The 17,363-nt window shown below is 43.2% G+C and overlaps 1 protein-coding gene across 1 annotated transcript in view; it reads left to right on the forward strand.

The window, feature by feature from the left end:
- The window catches only part of LOC132377647 (cytochrome b-c1 complex subunit 1, mitochondrial-like), a 58,668-nt gene that overhangs the window by 13,207 nt on the left and 28,098 nt on the right, over positions 1 to 17,363 (forward strand). The window contains exons 4-7 of the mRNA XM_059943838.1: positions 2,172 to 2,301; positions 2,932 to 3,130; positions 7,374 to 7,453; positions 9,152 to 9,267. Coding sequence (XP_059799821.1) covers positions 2,172 to 2,301; positions 2,932 to 3,130; positions 7,374 to 7,453; positions 9,152 to 9,267 — 525 coding nt within the window. The remainder of the gene's footprint in view (positions 1 to 2,171; positions 2,302 to 2,931; positions 3,131 to 7,373; positions 7,454 to 9,151; positions 9,268 to 17,363) is intronic.

Raw genomic sequence — 17,363 nt, forward strand, 5'->3', positions numbered from 1 at the left:
GTAATTAATGCAGAAAACCAGGTAATTGCAATGGGTTCAAAACTTTTACTTGCAACTGTATAAATCAACCTGAGATTAATTTTCTTGCAAGCATTCACAGTAGATACAAAGAAACACAATAGAATAAATGAGAAACTACACACAAATGGAGACTGACAAACTACCAATGTGCAAAAGAAGACAAACTGCAAGTATAAAAAGTGATAGCAAATAATAATAAATGAATAAATAATAAATAACTTTGAGAACATGAGTTGTCAAGTCCTGGAAATTGAGTCAATAAGTCGTGGAGTTAGTTCATTGTTGGGGCAAGTGAAGTTATCCATGCTGTTTCAAGAACCTGATGGTTGAGGGGCATTGACTGTTGATGAGGCTGTATTTGGAGTACTGGCACAGTTATATTGGAAAGAGTGCAGAAGGGATTTATGAGGATGTTGCCAGGACTAGAGGACATGTTATAGGGAGAGGTTGGCCAGACTGAGTATTCCTTGCAGCTTAGGAAAATGAGAGGCGATCTTAGAGAAATGTTTAAAATTCTGAAAGGCATAGATAAAATGGACCCTACTCTACAATGACTCAACGTGATCCCACTCTACAAGGACTCAATGCGACCCTACCCTACAATGACCCAATGCGACCCTACCCTACAATTTCCCAGTGTGACCATACCCTACAATGATCCAACGTGACCTTAACCAACAATGACCCAATGTGACCTTACCCTACAATGATCCAATGTGACCCTACCCTGCAACAATACGTGACCCTAACCTACAATGATCATGTGACCCCCACCCTACAAAGATCTGCCGTGACTACCCTACAGTGACTTGTGATCCAATTATACAATTACGCAATGTGATCCTGTTTGCATAAAATGACCCAACGTAATTCAGTCCTTACACTATAATCACCCAACATGACTCTATCTTACAATGACCCTTTGTGACCCTACTCTACCATGCCCCAACGTGACCCTACTCTACAATGACCTAACATGACACTCCTCATGCTTCAATTTTTTAATATCAAAACTATAAGAGTTTATTTATAACACATATACACAAAGGTACACAATCAATATTTACAAGACAGTAGCTATACTCAAATTGCTATATGGTTACTACAGTGTATAAAACAGTCAATACCACCATGGGACCACTGCTCAGGTAAATTCCTCAATGTACCCACCACAGTTGCGTGGCGGGTATGGACGTATCCTTGGAAAGGGGGCAGGCATTCAGCCCAGTACCCTCCACCTTCTGCCGCCTAGACCCATGAATGGCCATCTCGGTCAGGCCCAGGATCGAGCCACCAGTAGATCCTCCTCACGCCCTTCTGAACTGAATGCCTATAGGTGAAGATCACGGGACTAAAGTACAGCCAGAACCTCAGCAGCAGCACTCTGAGAAACTCAAGAAGTGGCTGCAACCTCTCACATTCTGTAAATGTGTGGTACACTGACTCCTCCTGCCCACAGAATGGGCAGCTGGACGGGGTGCTCAAGAATCTATTGTACAGTACTGCCAAATGCAATGACTTCCACCCCAAGTCCCCGAAGTACAGGGGAAGCACCCTTGTGAAGAGACTTACATTGGGACCTCCTGTGCTTCCAGAAGGTAACAAGGACCACTAAGACGAGTTAGGTTGGCAGACGAATGCAAGGAAGTGATAGGTGTGCACAAGCAGCCCATACAAGAAGAGCTTTAAAGTGTTGCGGAATAGCTTGGTGGGAAACCCCGTGAGGCATTTTGCGGGACCCTCTCCCATGTAGTCTCCCGAGACCTGGGTCCGACGCGCACATCAGTTGGCGGTGCACCCAATGTGATCCTAATCTACAGTGACCCAATGTGACACTGCACTCGCACTACAATGATGCAACATGAGACTGTCCCCACAGTACAAAGACCTAACAGAACTCTACTGTACAATTATCCAATGTGACACTGCCCTCACGGTAAACAACTGGATGAAACCCTTAGATGATGTAACCCTCCTATTCTCTGCAGAACAGTTTCCAACATCCCAGTTACCCTTTGTGATACTGCCCTCACACTGCACAGACTGGATGTAGAACTGCACATGGTAGCAGTGAATATTTGGAGTCATGGAAACTCAGTTGTTTTTGCTCGCACATGCGTAATTGAAATGTTGAATGTTGTTGTGTTCAGGGGACCAAGAAACATTCACAGACGGCCCTGGAGCAGGAAGTAGCCAGGAGAGGTGCTCACCTGAGCGCCTACACCTCTCGAGAGCAGACTGCTTATTATGTGAAGGCTCTGTCCACAGAGCTGCCAACAGGTATTGGGCACTTAGTTTATTCTGAGTTGTATATCTCCTTCAAACTCATATCTGAGATTTGGGTAGGTACAATACATATGATTTTCATTTCTTTTGTCCAACAGTCAGGGTAAATATTTATTATAAATCCCATCACAGGCTCACACTGCCTCACTGTTCATTATAAACCCCATTACAGGGTGAACAGTCTATACGTTATCCTCTGGCCTGATTGCTGTCACCATTCCCTGGTGACACTCTGTGCCCTGGTTACCATCACTGTTACCCGGTTACACTCTGTGCCCTGGTTACCATCACTGTTACCTGGTTACACTCTGTGTTCTGGTTACCACCTCCATTACCTGGTTAAGCTCTGCCCTGGTTATCATCACCATTACCTGGTTAAACTCTGTGCCCTGGTTACTGTTGCGATTACCCGGTTACATTCTGCCCTGGTTACCTTCACAGTTACCCAGTTACACTCTGCCCTAGTTACTGTTGTTGTTCCCTGGTTACTTTTGCTGTTATCTGGTTATAATTTGCCCTGGTTACTGTTGCCATTACCCGTTACACTGTACGTTAGCATATCTCTGCCCATTGTGCTGAACTGATGCCCGTTCCTTGTTGAAATGTTGCTCTGGCCTTTTGTAGCTGTGGAACTTCTGGGTGACCTGATACAGAATAGATCGTTCTCAGATGCTGACATTGAGTCGAGCCGCAAGTTAATCTTGCAGGAGCTGCAGGAGATGGAGAGCTGCCTGGAGGAGGTCATGTTCGATTACCTTCATACCACTGCGTTCCAGGGAACTCCGCTTGCACACACTGTGGTGGGACCCACCAAGAACATCAAGTAAGCTCTTGCATGGATAGGAAATTGGAATTGTTGTATTAATGTCACTTGTAGTGATCATGCAGATTAGATCATTACAAAGTGCATTGAGCTAGAACCATTTTCACAGATGTAAAGGGCAGATGTGTACAGAGCAGCTTATGAGCCTGCATGCTATGGTCTGTCATGTTTCAGGTATTATTGTTTTGTGAGAATTGGTTAAGTGAGCTAGGGCTTGTATCTTTGGAGCAAAGGAGGATGGGTTGTGACTTGGTAGAGGTGTTCATGATGATCACAGGCATAGGTCGAATGGACAGCCAGAGTCTCTTTCTCAGAGTTGAAGTGGCTAATATGTAAGGGCATTATTTTAGGTGATTAAAGGGTAGTGTAGGGAGGATGTTGGAGTTAGTTTTTTTTTCACACAGAAAATACTGGGTGTGTGGGAAGCACTGCCGAGGTGATAGTGGAGGCAGATACATTAGAGACATTTAAGTGAATCTTAGGTAGGCAATTAGATGACAAAAAATATAGAGGACTATATGTAGAAGGAAGGGTTAGATTGATCTTAGAGTAGATTATAAGGTTTGGATGACATCATGGACCAAAGGGCCTATACTGTTCCATGTGTTGTAACTTTAATAATGTTTAGCTGATTTGCAAACTGGTGTATTACTGTAGGTGACATTGATGATTTTGAAGAGGGGACTGAGTGTAGCGTAGCAAAATCTGCTGATGACACTAAACTGAATGCAAAACGAAATTGTACAGAGGATGTGGAGAGTCTGCAGAGGGATATAGATAGGTTAAGTGAGTGGGCCAAGGTCTGGCAGATGGAATATAATGTTGGTAAATGTGAGATCATCCTCTTTGGGGGGAATAATAGAAGAGCAGATTATTATTTAAATGGTGAAAGGTTGCAGCATGCTGTTGTGCAAAGAGACTTGGGAGTGCTTGTGCATGAATTGCAATAAGTTGGCTTGCAGGTGCAACAGGTTATTAAGAAGGCAAATGGAATATTGGCCTTCACTGATAGAGGGATTGAATTCAAGAGCAAGGAGGTCATACTGCAACTGTACAGGGTACTGGGAGACTGCACCTGGAGTAGAAACATAGAAAACCTACAGTATAATACAGGTCCTTCGGCCCACAAGGTTGTGCCAAACATGTCCCTACCATAGAAATTACTAGGCTTACCTATAGTCCTCTATTTTTCTAAGCTCCATGAAACTATCCAAAAGTCTCTTGAAAGACCCTATCATATCTGCCTCCACCACCTTTGCCGGCAGCCCATTCCATGCACTCACCATTCTCTGAGTAAAAAACTTACTCCTGACATCTGCTCTGTACCTACTCCCCAGCACCTTAAACCTGAGTCCTTTTGTGGCAACAATTTCAGCCCTGGGAAAAAGCCTCTGACTATCCACACGAACAATGCCTCTCAACATCTTAAACACTTCTATCAGGTCACCCCTCATCCTCCGTCGCTCCAAGTACTGTGTGCAGTTCTGGTCTCCATACTTGAGGAAGGATATACTGTCTTTGGAGGCAGTGCAGAGGAGGTTCACCAGGTTCATTCCAGGGATGAAAAGGGTTAACCTATTAGGAGAGATTGAGTTGCCTAGGACTATACTCTCTGGAATTCAGAATAATGAGCGGGATCTTATAGAAACAATCAAAATTTTGAAAGGGATAGATAAGATAGAAGTAGGAAAGTTGTTTCCATTGGTAGGTGAGTCTAGAACTAGGAGACATTGCCTCAAGATTCAGGGGAGAAGATTTAGGATGGAGATGAGGAGAAACTGTTTTTCCCAGAGAGTGGTGTATCTGTAAAATTCTGTGCCCAGGGAAATAGTTGAGGCTTACTTGACGAGGGAGCAGGGATATTGTGCATGTTGACATTAGTAAAGTGCTTGACATGGTTCCTGGCCCAAAAGATTGCATGTATATGGATGCATGAAGACCTGGTAAATTGGATTCAAAATTGTCTTGGTCATGGAAGCCAGTGACAGAGGGGTGTTTCTCTTACTGGAGGTCTCTGACCAGTGGTATTCTGCAGGGATCTGAGCTGGGAGTTTTGTTGTTTACGATATATATGAATGATTTGGATGAAAATTTCGATGGAAGGTTTGCCGGTGACATGAAAGTTTGGGGAGCTTTGGTTCGTGAGATAGGTTGTCAAAGGATATAGATCAGTTGGAAATGTGGACAGCAATATGGCAGATGAAGTTTAATCTGGACAAGTTTGAGCTGCTACACTAGTGGTTGCCAACCCGTTGATCGTGATCGACTGGTCGACCTTTGAGACTTTCCCAGTAGATCCTGAAAAAAAAGAAAAATAAATACTGTTGAGATTGTTTCCGGGTCGCAGGGTTTTAGTTCCGTTCTTTCTGTGCATGTGTGTAGCTCCCCCGCCACGCACTACACACTACTATAGTGGTCCCCAACCACTGGGCCACAGGGAAATTATATGAGTCAGCTGCACCTTTCCTCATTCCCTGTCACGCCTACTTTTGAACTTGAAAGCACGTGAGGTCATCAGTCGCCTAACCGCAGTGTTACCCTTGAGCCGGGGATCACTGATTTGCCTCGCGCGGCCGGTGGGAAGTGCTGTTGGTACTGGCCTGGAGCCCGAACAGATGGGTACCAGCTCTAAACCTGTTTACCACACCGAATGTTTGTGGAGAACCCGGTGCTAAAATATTCACAGACAACCTAATTTGGGCTCAGGGTTTGGTAAATAGCAGAGCAGCTACCTCGCTGCCATCTACTGAAAGTCATCCCTCGAGCCAAACTTTTGTCGGCCGTTAAGGGGGGGCGGGCGCGGACCCTGTCGCACTCCTCGCTTGGTCAGTCGGTCGCTCTCTCCGGACTGCAACCCTGGCACGGGAACCTCCAGCCCTTACCTTGTCCTCTCACCCTACCATGACCAGCCGCACCTGGCTAAGGCGTCTGGCGGTGGGTGGTGGGAGGCTGGAGTTCGGGCCCGGAGGCTGTCTAATGAGGCAATGAAGCCCTCAAAACTGCTTCGGTATCCTGAGTCCAAGCACCCTGCACTTAAAGACAAACCCACTTGAGTATTTTCAGCGGGAAAAAAGTAAGCAAGCAGGACAGAAGCAGGTGCTGATAGCCACATAAAATAAATTGCGGAATAGACCGGACATAAGGAACCTCCTTCGAGTATCTCTGTATTCCGGTCGTGATTAAACAACCCCGCCCCCCCCGTCAGCTGGTTCACAAGATTATTGTCAATTATCAGCAGTGCAAAGAAGGTTGGTGACCCCTGGTGTCATACATTACTTCTACTTCCGGGTTGCGGGGTTGTACTTCTGGTCTTTTCTGCCTGGTGCACATGCGTGTGACTAACCAATTTAGGGTCGAGTTTGCCTTTCACTAAGGCCGAGGTAGGGGATCTTGGGCTTAAAAAGGTTGGTGACCACTATGATACACGTTGGGAGGTCAAATACAAGAGGAAAGTGTACAGTAAGTGGCAGGATTCTCAGGAGTTGATGTGTAGAAAACGGTGACACAGGTGGGTAGAGCAATGAAAAAGGCATTTGCAACGCCTGCCTTTATTGGTTTAGGCTTTGTTAGACTGTACTCGGAGTACTGGGTATATCACTGGATGCCATACTCAGGATGTTGCCTGGCGTGATGGATAGTGTAGGACACTAAGAGATTTATCTAATTACAAGACTGATGTTTTTTTTTCTTGCATAGGTGAGTTTAGAGAGGAGCAATCTAAAGGGGTAATGAACTCAAGATATTCCACACATGCAATGGTGAATGCATGGAATGAGCTACCAGAGAAGGTGGTGGAGACAGATACAACTACATTGTTTGGATAGGTGCATGGGTAGGAAAAGGTGAAGCCGATAGGGTTCATATAGAGAGGAATCGCGGTCAGCGTTGACGCTTTGATTTGTAATGGCCTGTTCACGTACTGTATGTGTGTTTCTACTGTCACCAACCCAGTCAGATGTAAGAAAAACGCAGATTATTCCAACTACAGCCCTTGAGCTCTTGTGTGTATGTGTGATGTGTCTGTATGTGTACCTGTGTGTTTGATGTACCTGTGTACCCGCACACACCTAATGTATCTATGTGTGTGCTTGCACCTGTGTGTGTGTGTCTGGGTATTTATCAGTCAGGTCTGCTCTGTGTCATTGGTATAGTGTGCTTACTATATTAACAAACTGCTTTTAACTATTCTTCTAAAGCAGGCATCATTCCTCTTTGAACTAACCTCTGTCTTGTTGCTGCTTAGGGCTCTGAATGGTAGTGATCTTGCTGAGTTCATGGCTACTCATTACAAGGCGCCCCGGATAGTTTTGGCAGCATCAGGAGGTGAGTACTGATCCCATAGTCCCTGGGGGCCTGGGTGCACTCTGAGAAGAAGTCAAGGTCTAGGAGAGAGTACAGAGATCTCAGGGGCAAGGCTTGTCAGTCTTAGGGAGCAAGAGTGGGAGCAGGGCTGGGTTGGTAGGGATCTGAAGAAGGTGTTTGAAATCCGTGAAGGGGCACAGTTGATTGAGGATATCCTGTTTCCAGTGACTGGAGTACACAGGAGAAAAGAAGCAGGGTCTTTGACAGTTACAGCAGTAGGAGTGGTGGGTCTGAACCAGCAGTGTGAAATGGCAACCAACTACCCTTTCACTCCCTCCCCCCATAATTGAGGTCACAACCACCTACCAAATACTGACAAGCATGGAATTGGAGAAGATGTTCCCTATAGTGGGGGAATCTAGGACCAGAGAGCACAGCCTCAGAATAGAGGGATGTCCGAATGGAGATGAGGAGGTATTTCTTTAGCCAGAGTGTGGTAAATCTGTGAAATTGGTTGCCACAAATGGCTGTGGGGAAGACTTTGGATATAATTAGAGTTTGATAGGCCCCTGATTAGTAAGGTCATCAAAGATTACAGAGGAGAAGGCCATAAGACTTAGGAGCAGAATTAGCCATTCAGCCCATCAAATCTGCCCCACCATTCCAACTTCAACTTCTCGTGATGATTGCAACCTGCCAAATGGGATTGAGAAGGATAATAAATCAGCCATGATGGAATGGCAGAGCAGACTCAATGAGCTAAATGACCTAGTTCTTCTCCTGTGACTTGGTGTCTTATGTTACCGAGTGACCTTATCAATCCCGTTCCCTTGTCATGTTGCAATTGAATCAGCCACTAGAGGCATATTCCATGTCCCTTCCACTTACTTCCCTTGTTATTTCCCAGACTCTGTCATGCTCTGTCCCCAGGCCCTGACCCCTCCTCCTTTGGGGGCACTTTCTACACCCTTCCTTCCTCCTCCGGTCTGAGTAACAACCTTTCTCTTTATTTTCTGTCTCAGACAATTTTCCATCCACATACTACAAACCTTTTCTTTCCTGAGTGGCACTCCTGAGTAAAATCTGTTGATGTGGCTTTTTCATAGAGTACCATTTCTCCCATGAACTTGTACTTTATCAGCTGATTTTCTCTAATCAACACACATCTCCAAGTGACTATTTTTTCCCTGAATATTCTTTCCAAAAGTTCCACCACCAAGTTTAAACTCACCAATGTTTGTGAGGTTTATCCTTACAATTGCTGTTAGAACAGGGATTTTCCAGTATTCTGGCAGCTGCCTGTCCAAGAGCCTATTTTGTATGTTGTCCTCTGAGATGTGATGCAGAATCAGCGTGTGAGAGGGCTATGAGAGCAAGCTGGAGAACAGATAGACCTGTTGAACTAATTGGAGTGCTCGTTTGATGAGTTAGTACCGATGAGATGGGCCAAACAGTCTGGGTAGTGGGATTTCATATTTAAATGTGTACTGGTGCTGGATGGATTTGGAGATGATGTCTGTGCCTCACTAGTGAGATTGTGCAGTGTGGTCACTGGTGTTGGGTGGTTTTGGAGATGATGTCTGTGTCTCAGTGAAGTGAGATTGTGCAGTGTGGTCACTGGTGATGGATGGTTTGATGGTTTTGGAGTTGATGTCTGTGTCTTGGTGAAGTGTGATATTCGAGGTGTAGTTGGTGCAGATTAACCTTCTGACCCCTCAGGTGTTCACCATGATGAGCTTGTGGGACTGGCTCGCCAACATCTCGGAGGGATTTCCTGCAAGTACGAAGAGGATGTGATCCCAGTGTTGTCTCCATGTCGCTTCACTGGCAGCCAGGTCAGTGCTGTTAATTGCTGTTATTTGGTGACCGTCTACTCACCCTGTTGTTTACATCTGGGTCACATACAGGGTGGGCAGTCTCAGACATAATGGTCTGCCCCTGCATTCATCAGCTTCTCTGTGAAAGAGCCAGGTTGGAGAAAGGGGCAAAACTGATCAGTGTGTGGAGAAGGCAAGAGCTGAGCTCATGCGTTAAAACCTCCACTCCCCCCCCCCCCCTCCGGGAAGGACACCAGATCAGCCAATGAAGACCAGGAATCCTGGTCTATTACACTGCAGTGCCCCAAGGTTGTGTGGTGTTTCGCAGCTCCTTTCCTCCATTGTGTGGTGTTTAGTCATGAGAGTCCCAGCTGATCACTGACAAGGAGTAGGTAGATGACTCACAAAATTCTGGAGAAACTCAGTGGGCCAGGCAGCATCTGCAGATTTTTTCTTGCCTGAGGCAGGCGGCTGGTCAGTTGCAGTGGGATGGGGTGGTGAGTGAAATTATTCAAGGATTGCCAAATTTGGATGGAATTATCAAGTAGAACCAAAAGCAACATTGGATCCATTGGTCCCTAATGTGGGGCCTGCCTAATTGTTGGTGCAGAGGTCCTCGTGTGGTGACAGGGTCAGGAGGTGTTGGAATGAGGCCAGTGTAGAGAGGCTGTGTGCTGGGTTCTGTAGGAATTTGATCTGGAAATGGCAAAGTTGTCCTGGAATGGTTGGGGGGTGGGAATCAAATTGAAGAGACTGGGAGAGAGGAGGTTAGTTCACAAATAGAGAAAGCTAGTAGGCAGTGCGTGAGGGAGGATACGCAGGTGACAGAGAAGGGGAGCACTCAGTCCGAAGATGTAGGGGAGAAGGAAGAAAAAGATGATAAAGTTGTTTACACCGTTAGAGATAAACAGGGACTAAGAGGTGGAGAGTTTCTTAAGTGCATCTATTTTAATACTAGGAGCGTTGTAAGAAAGGTGGATGAGCTTAGAGAATGGATTGATACCTGGAAAAATGATGTTGTAGCTATTAGTGAAACATAGTTGCAGGAGGGGTGTGATTGGCAACTAAATATTCCTGGATTTCATTGCTTCAGGTGTGATAGAATCGGAGGGACAAGAGGGGGAGATGTTGCATTGCTTGTCAGAAAATATTACAGCAGTGCAGTGGCAGGATAGAGGGCTCGTCAAGGGAGGCTATTTGGGAGGAATTGAGGAATGGGAAAGGTGTAGTAACACTTATAGGGATGTATTATAAACCACCTAATGGGGAGCGAGAATTGGAGGAGCAAAATTATAAGGAGATAGCAGATAATTGTAGTAAGCACAGGGTTGTGATTGTGGGAGATTTTAATTTTCCACACATAGACTGGGAAGCCCATACTGTAAAAGGTATGGATGGTTTGGAGTTTGTAAATAGTGTGCAAGATAGTTTTTTGCAGCAAAACATAGAGGTACCAACTAGAGAAGGGGCAGTGTTGGATCTCCTGTTAAGGAGTGAGATAGGTCAGGTGACAGAGGTATGTGTTGGGGAGCACTTCGGGTCCAGTGATCACAATGCCATTAGTTTCAATATAATTATAGAGAAGGATAGGACTAGACCCAGGGTAGAGATTTTTGATTGGAGAAAGGCTAACTTTGAGGAGATGCGAAAGGATTTAGAAGGAGTGGATTGGGACAATTTGTTTTATGGGAAGGATGTAATAGAGAAATGGAGGTCATTTAAAGGTGAAATTTTGAGGGTACAGAATCTTTATGTTCCTGTTAGGTTGAAAGGAAAGGTTAAAAGTTTGAGAGAGCTATGGTTTTCAAAGGGATATCGGAAAATATAGGCAGCATGGAGCAAATGAGGTGCTTGAGGAATATAAAGCATGTAAAAAGAATCTTAAGAAAGAAATTAGAAAAGCTAAAAGAAGATACGGGGTTGCTTTGGCAAGTAAGGTGAAAATAAATCCAAAGGGTTTCTACAGTTACATTAAGAGCAAAATGATAGTGAGGGATAAAATTGGTCCCTTAGAGAATCAGAGTGGACAGCTATGTGTGGAGCCAAGAGAGATGGGGGAGATTTTGAACAATTTCTTTTCTTCAGTATTCTCTAAGGAGGAGGATATTGAATTGTGTAAGGTAAGGGAAACAAGTAGGGAAGTTATGGAAACTATGACGATTAAAGAAGAGGAAGTGCTGGCACTTTTAAGGAATATAAAAGTGGATAAATCTCCAGGTCCTGACAGGATATTCCCTAGGACCTTGAGGGAAGTTAGTGGAGAAATAGCAGGGGCTCTCTGACAGAAATATTTCAGATGTCATTAGAAACGGGGATGGTGCTGGAGGTTTGGTGTATTGCTCATGTGGTTCCATTGTTTAAAAAGGGTTCTAAGAGTAAACCTAGCAATTATAGGCCTATAAGTTTGGTGTAAGTGGTGGGTAAATTAATGGAAAATATTGTTAGAGATGGTATATTATCTAGATAGACAGGGTCTGATTAGGAACAGTCAATATGGATTTGTGCGTGGAAGGTCGTGTTTGACAAATCTTACTGAATTTTTTGAAGAGGTTACTAGGAAAGTTGACGAGGGTAAAGCAGTGGATGTTGTCTATATGGACTTCAGTAAGGCCTTTGACAAGGTTCCACATGGAAGGTTAGTTAGGAAAGTTCAATCGTTAGGTATTAATATTGAAGTAGTAAAATGGATTCAACAGTGGCTGGATGGGAGATGCCAGAGAGTAGTGGTGGATAACTGTTTGTCAGGTTGGAGGCTGGTGACTAGTGGTGTGCCTCAGGGATCTGTACTGGGTCCAATGTTGTTTGTCATATACATTAATGATCTGGATGATGGGGTGGTAAATTAGATTAGTAAGTATGTAGATGATAATAAGATAGGTGGCATTGTGGATAATGAAGTAGGTTTACAAAGCTTGCAGAGATATTTTGGCCAGTTAGAAGAGTGGGCTGAAAGATGGCAGATAGACTTTAATGCTGTTAAGTGTGAGGTGCTACATTTTGGTAGGACTAATCAAAATAGGACATACATGGTAAATGGTAGGGCATTGAGGAATGCAGTAGAACAGGGTGATCTAGGAATAATGGTGCATAGTTCCCTGAAGGTGGAATCTCATGTGGATAGGGTGGTGAAGAAAGCTTTTGGTATGCTGGCCTTTATAAATCAGAGCATTGAGTATAGGAGTTGGGATGTAATGTTAAAATTGTACAAGGCATTGGTGAGGCCAAACTTGGAGTATTGTGTACAGTTCTGGTCACTGAATTATAGGAAAGATGTCAACAAAATAGAGAGAGTACAGAGGAGATTTACTAGAATGCTACCTGGGATTCAGCACCTAAGTTACAGAGAAAGGTTGAACAAGTTAGGTCTTTATTCTTCAGAACGTAGAAGGTTGAGGGGGGACTTGATAAAAGTATTTAAAATTATGAGGGGAATAGATAAAGTTGACATGGATAGGCTTTTTTCATTTAGAGTAGGGGAGATTCAAACAAGAGGACATGAGTTGAGAGTTAAGGGTCAAAAGTTTAGGGGTAACACAAGGGGGAACTTACTTACTCAGAGAGTGGTAGCTGTGGAACGAGCTTCCAGTAGAAGTGGTAGAGGCAGGTTCAATTTTGTCATTTATTCGATTTGCAATTTGAGAAGGGTAAGGGCAGATCAGAGGTGCAAGTGTTGCAGTTGAACAAAGGAGACTATGGAGCCACGAGGGAGGAGCTGGCCAAAGTTAAATAGATGGATATCCTACCAGAAAAGACAGTGGAACAGCAATGGTAGGTATTCTTGGGAATAATGCACAAGGTGCAAAATCAGTTCATCCCCCAGAGAAGGAAGGATTCAAAGGGGGGAAAGAGGCCACAGTGGTTGACAAAGGAAGTCAGAGATTGCATAGCATTAAAAAAAAGTATGACAGAGCTAAGGTGAGTGGGAAGACAGATGATTGGGAAATTTTTAAGGAACAACAGAACTTAACTAAAAAGGCAATACGGGGAGAAAAAATGAGGTACGGACGCAAGCTAGCCAGGAATATAAAGGAAGATAGCAAAAGCTTTTTTAGGTATGTGAAGAGAAAGAAGAAGATAGTTAAGAACAATGTTGGGCCCTTGAAGAATGAATTGGGTGAAATTGTTATGGGAGACAGAGAAATGGCAGTAGAATTTAATAAGTACTTTAGATCTGTCTTCACTAGGGAAGACCCAAGCAATCTCCCAGACGTATGGATGGGCCAAGGACATAGGGTAACAGAGGAATTGAAACAGATTGACATTAGGAAGGAAACAGTGATGAGTAGACTGATGGGACTGAAGGCTAACAAATCCCCAGGTTCAGATGGTCTGCATCCTAGGGTACTAAAGGAGGTGGCTCTGGAAATTGCGGATGCATTGGTAATCATTTTCCAATGTTCCTTAGATTCAGGATCAGTTCCTGAGGATTAGAGAATGACTAATGTTATCCCACTTTTTAAGAAAGGAGGGAGGGAACAGAGAACTATCCTCCTGTCAGCCTAACATCAGTAGTGGGGAAGATGCTAGAGTCCATTAATAAATATGAAATAGTGGCATATTTAGATAGCAGTGATAGGATTGGGCCGAGCCAGCATGGATTTACCAAGGGCAAATCATGCTTAACTAATCTATTGGAGTTTTTCGAGGATGTAACCAGGAAGTTAGACAAGGGAGATCCAGTGGATGTAGTGTACCTCGATTTTAAAAAGGCATTTGATAAGGTCCCACATAGGAGATTGGTGGGTAAAGTCAGAGCTCATGGCATTGGGTGGAAGATATTGACATGGATAGAAAACTGGTTGGCAGATAGAAAGCAAAGAGTAGCGGTGAATAGGTGTTTCTCGGAATGGCAGGTGGTGACTAGTGGGGTGCCACAGGGCTCGCTATTGGGACCACAGCTGTTTACGATTTACATCAACGATTTAGATGAAGGCATTGAGAATAACATCAGCAAGTTTGCTGATGATACTAAGCTGGGTGGCAGTGTGACATGTGATGAAGATGTTAGGAGAATTCAAGATGACTTGGATAGGCTGGGTGAGTGGGCAGATACTTGGCAGATGATGTTTAATGTGAATAAGTGTGAGGTTATCCACTTTGGGAGTAAGAACATGAAGGCAGATTATTACCTGAACGGTGTAGGGTTGGGTAAGGGAGAAATACAAAGAGATCTCGGAGTCCTTGTTCATCAGTCACTGAAGGTGAATGAGCAAGTGCAGCAGGCAGTGAAGAAGGCTAATGGAATGTTGGCCTTTATTACAAAGGGAATTGAGTACAAGAGCAAGGAAATCCTTTTGCATTTGTACAGGGCCCTGGTGAGACCACACCTGGATTATTGTGTACAGTTTTGGTCTCCAGGGTTAAGGAAGGACATCCTGGCTATAGAGGAAGTGCAGCGTAGATTCACGAGGTTAATTCCTGGGATGTCTGGACTGTCTTATGCAGAGACTGGGCTTGTACACGCTGGAATTGAGATTGAGAGGGGATCTTTCTTTCTTTTTCAATCTTTTTATTGAGTTTCATATAAATATAAAAAAAACATAACATAATAATGAATAGGTTATGAATACAATAGACTTAAGATTACATTAATAATAGGATAATGATATCCTATTAAACATCAACAACAAAAAAGTACATTAATCAATCAAGTCTATATAATTATATATGAAAAAAACAAAACTAATCATCAAAAGAAAAAGAAAAAAAAAATTAGAGATGTGTGAAAGAAAATATATATATGAAACAAACACTAAACTAAAACTAACATGGGCAATAATAACAGTTTATAAGTATATGATAGTGTCAAAGAACTCCGGAACTCCATACCTGAACAAGAATAAACAGAGAGAAGGTCTGGGAAAGGCCAAATTAATTCATATGAAAATGTCGAATGAACGGTCCCCAAGTTTCTTCAAATTTAATTGACGAGTCAAAAATAGTGCTTCTAATTTTTTCCAAACTCAGATAAGAAATAGTTTGAAAAAGCCACTGAGACGTGGTAGGAGGGTTTACTTCTTTCCAATTTTGTAATATAGACCTTCTGGCCATTAATGTTACAAAAGCAATCATTCATCTGATTGAAGGAGAAAACTGATTACCATCCTCATTTGGTATACCAAAGATTGCAGTAATAAAGTTAGGTTGTAAATCGATGTTCCAAATTGAGGAAATGGTAACGAATATGTCCTTCCAATAGTTATGTAAAGTGGGACATGACCAAAACATATGGGTCAGTGAAGCCACTTCTGAATGACATCTATCACATTGAGGGTTAATATGAGAATAAAATCGAGCAAGTTTATCTTTAGACATATAAGCTCTATGTACAATTTTAAATTGTATTAAAGCATGTTTAGCACATATAGAAGAAGAATTAACCATTTGTAAAATTTTTTCCCATTTATCTGTTGGTATATTGTATCGAAGTTCTTTTTCCCATTGTTGTTTAATTCTATCAGACATCTCTGGTTGTATCTTCATAATCATGTTGTAAATAAAAGCAACTAATCCCTTCTGACAAGGATTTAAGGTAAAAATCAAATCTGAGAGATCCGTTGAAGTTGAGTTGGGAAAAGATGGTAAAACTTTATGTAAAAAATTTCTGATTTGTAAATATCTGAAGAAATTAGATTTAGGTAATTTAAATTTATTGGAAAGTTGGTCAAAAGACATCAAAGTACCTTCAAAAAAAAGGTCACGAAAACATTTTATACCTTTCCTTTTCCATATGCTAAAGGCTTGATCTGTCAAGGAAGGTTTAAAGAAAAAATTAAATAAAATAGGGCTATCAAGCACAAAGTTTTTCAGAGTAAAAAATTTCTGAAATTGAAACCAAATTTGTAATGTGTGTTTAATAACAGGATTAGATATCTGTTTATTGAATTTAACTAAATCAGCAGGAAGAGAAGAACCAAGAACAGAGAATAAAGAATATCCCTTTACTTCAGATTGAGAGGGGATCTGATTGCAACATATAAGATTATTAAGGGATTGGACAAGATAGAGGCTGGAAATATGTTCCAGATGCTGGGAGAGTCCAGTACCAGAGGGCATGGTTTAAGAATAAGGGGTAGGTCATTTAGGACAGAGTTGAGGAAAAACTTCTTCTCCCAGAGAGTTGTGGGGGTCTGGAATGCACTGCCTCGGAAGGCAGTGGAGGCCAATTCTCTGGATGCTTTCAAGAAGGAGCTAGTTAGGTATCTTTTGGATAGGGAAATCAAGGGATATGGGGACAAGGCAGGAACCAGCTATTGATAGTAGATGATCAGCCATGATCTCAGAATGGCGGTGCAGGCTCGAAGGGCCGAATGGTCTACTTCTGCACCTATTGTCTATTTTTTAAAAAATTGGATAGGTATATGGACAGGAAAGGAATGGAGGGTTATGGGCTGACTGCGGGTAGGTGGGACTAGGTCAGAGTAAGCGTTCGGCACGGACTAGAAGGGCCAAGATGGCCTGTTTCCATGTTGTAATTGTTATATGGTTATAAGTGGAGGAGCGGAGACACTGGGCTGTGGATCTCTGTGTGTGCAAGCAGATGAATTGGGAGCAGGAATAAATCCTGCCCCTTCGTTTAACTAAATTATGGCTAATCTATTGCCCTCTCTCATCTGCTTTCACATTCTGAGTTGCCTCTACCATTAACTTTCAGCTCCTCTGCTTCCCCTGAGAAAGAGAATGCCAAAGACAACCTTACACCACTTTCATTGCCAGCCTGTTCTTCAGTAGGAAGCCCATCCCTTCCATTTGTTAGCTTGATAATCCTCTGCTGTGAGCAATGAATGTGCATCTCAGTGCCTGCCTGCACTTCAGCAACTGGAAGGTTTTCCAACATCATCCCTGAGTTGACAGAGGCTGGGAAAAGTCAGGGTGACAGGTTTCTGACAGAAGAATTTGTCTCTTTTGGTGAGTGCGCTGAATTATCAGAGATCAGCAGAGATAGGAGTTAGACAGACACTGAGGTAGAAGAACTCCAAAAAGAGGGCTTGCTTTGCATGAGGGGATGAATGTCCTCCCAACTAGGCTGCATTTCTGTGATTCTGAGGGCCAAGAAGATGATAGATATCAGTAGAATCTCTGTGTCTAGAACTGAAGCTGCATAAAGTGTTGGT

The sequence above is a fragment of the Hypanus sabinus genome, chromosome 19 (genome assembly GCF_030144855.1).
Source record: "Hypanus sabinus isolate sHypSab1 chromosome 19, sHypSab1.hap1, whole genome shotgun sequence".
Lineage (NCBI taxonomy): Eukaryota > Metazoa > Chordata > Chondrichthyes > Myliobatiformes > Dasyatidae > Hypanus > Hypanus sabinus.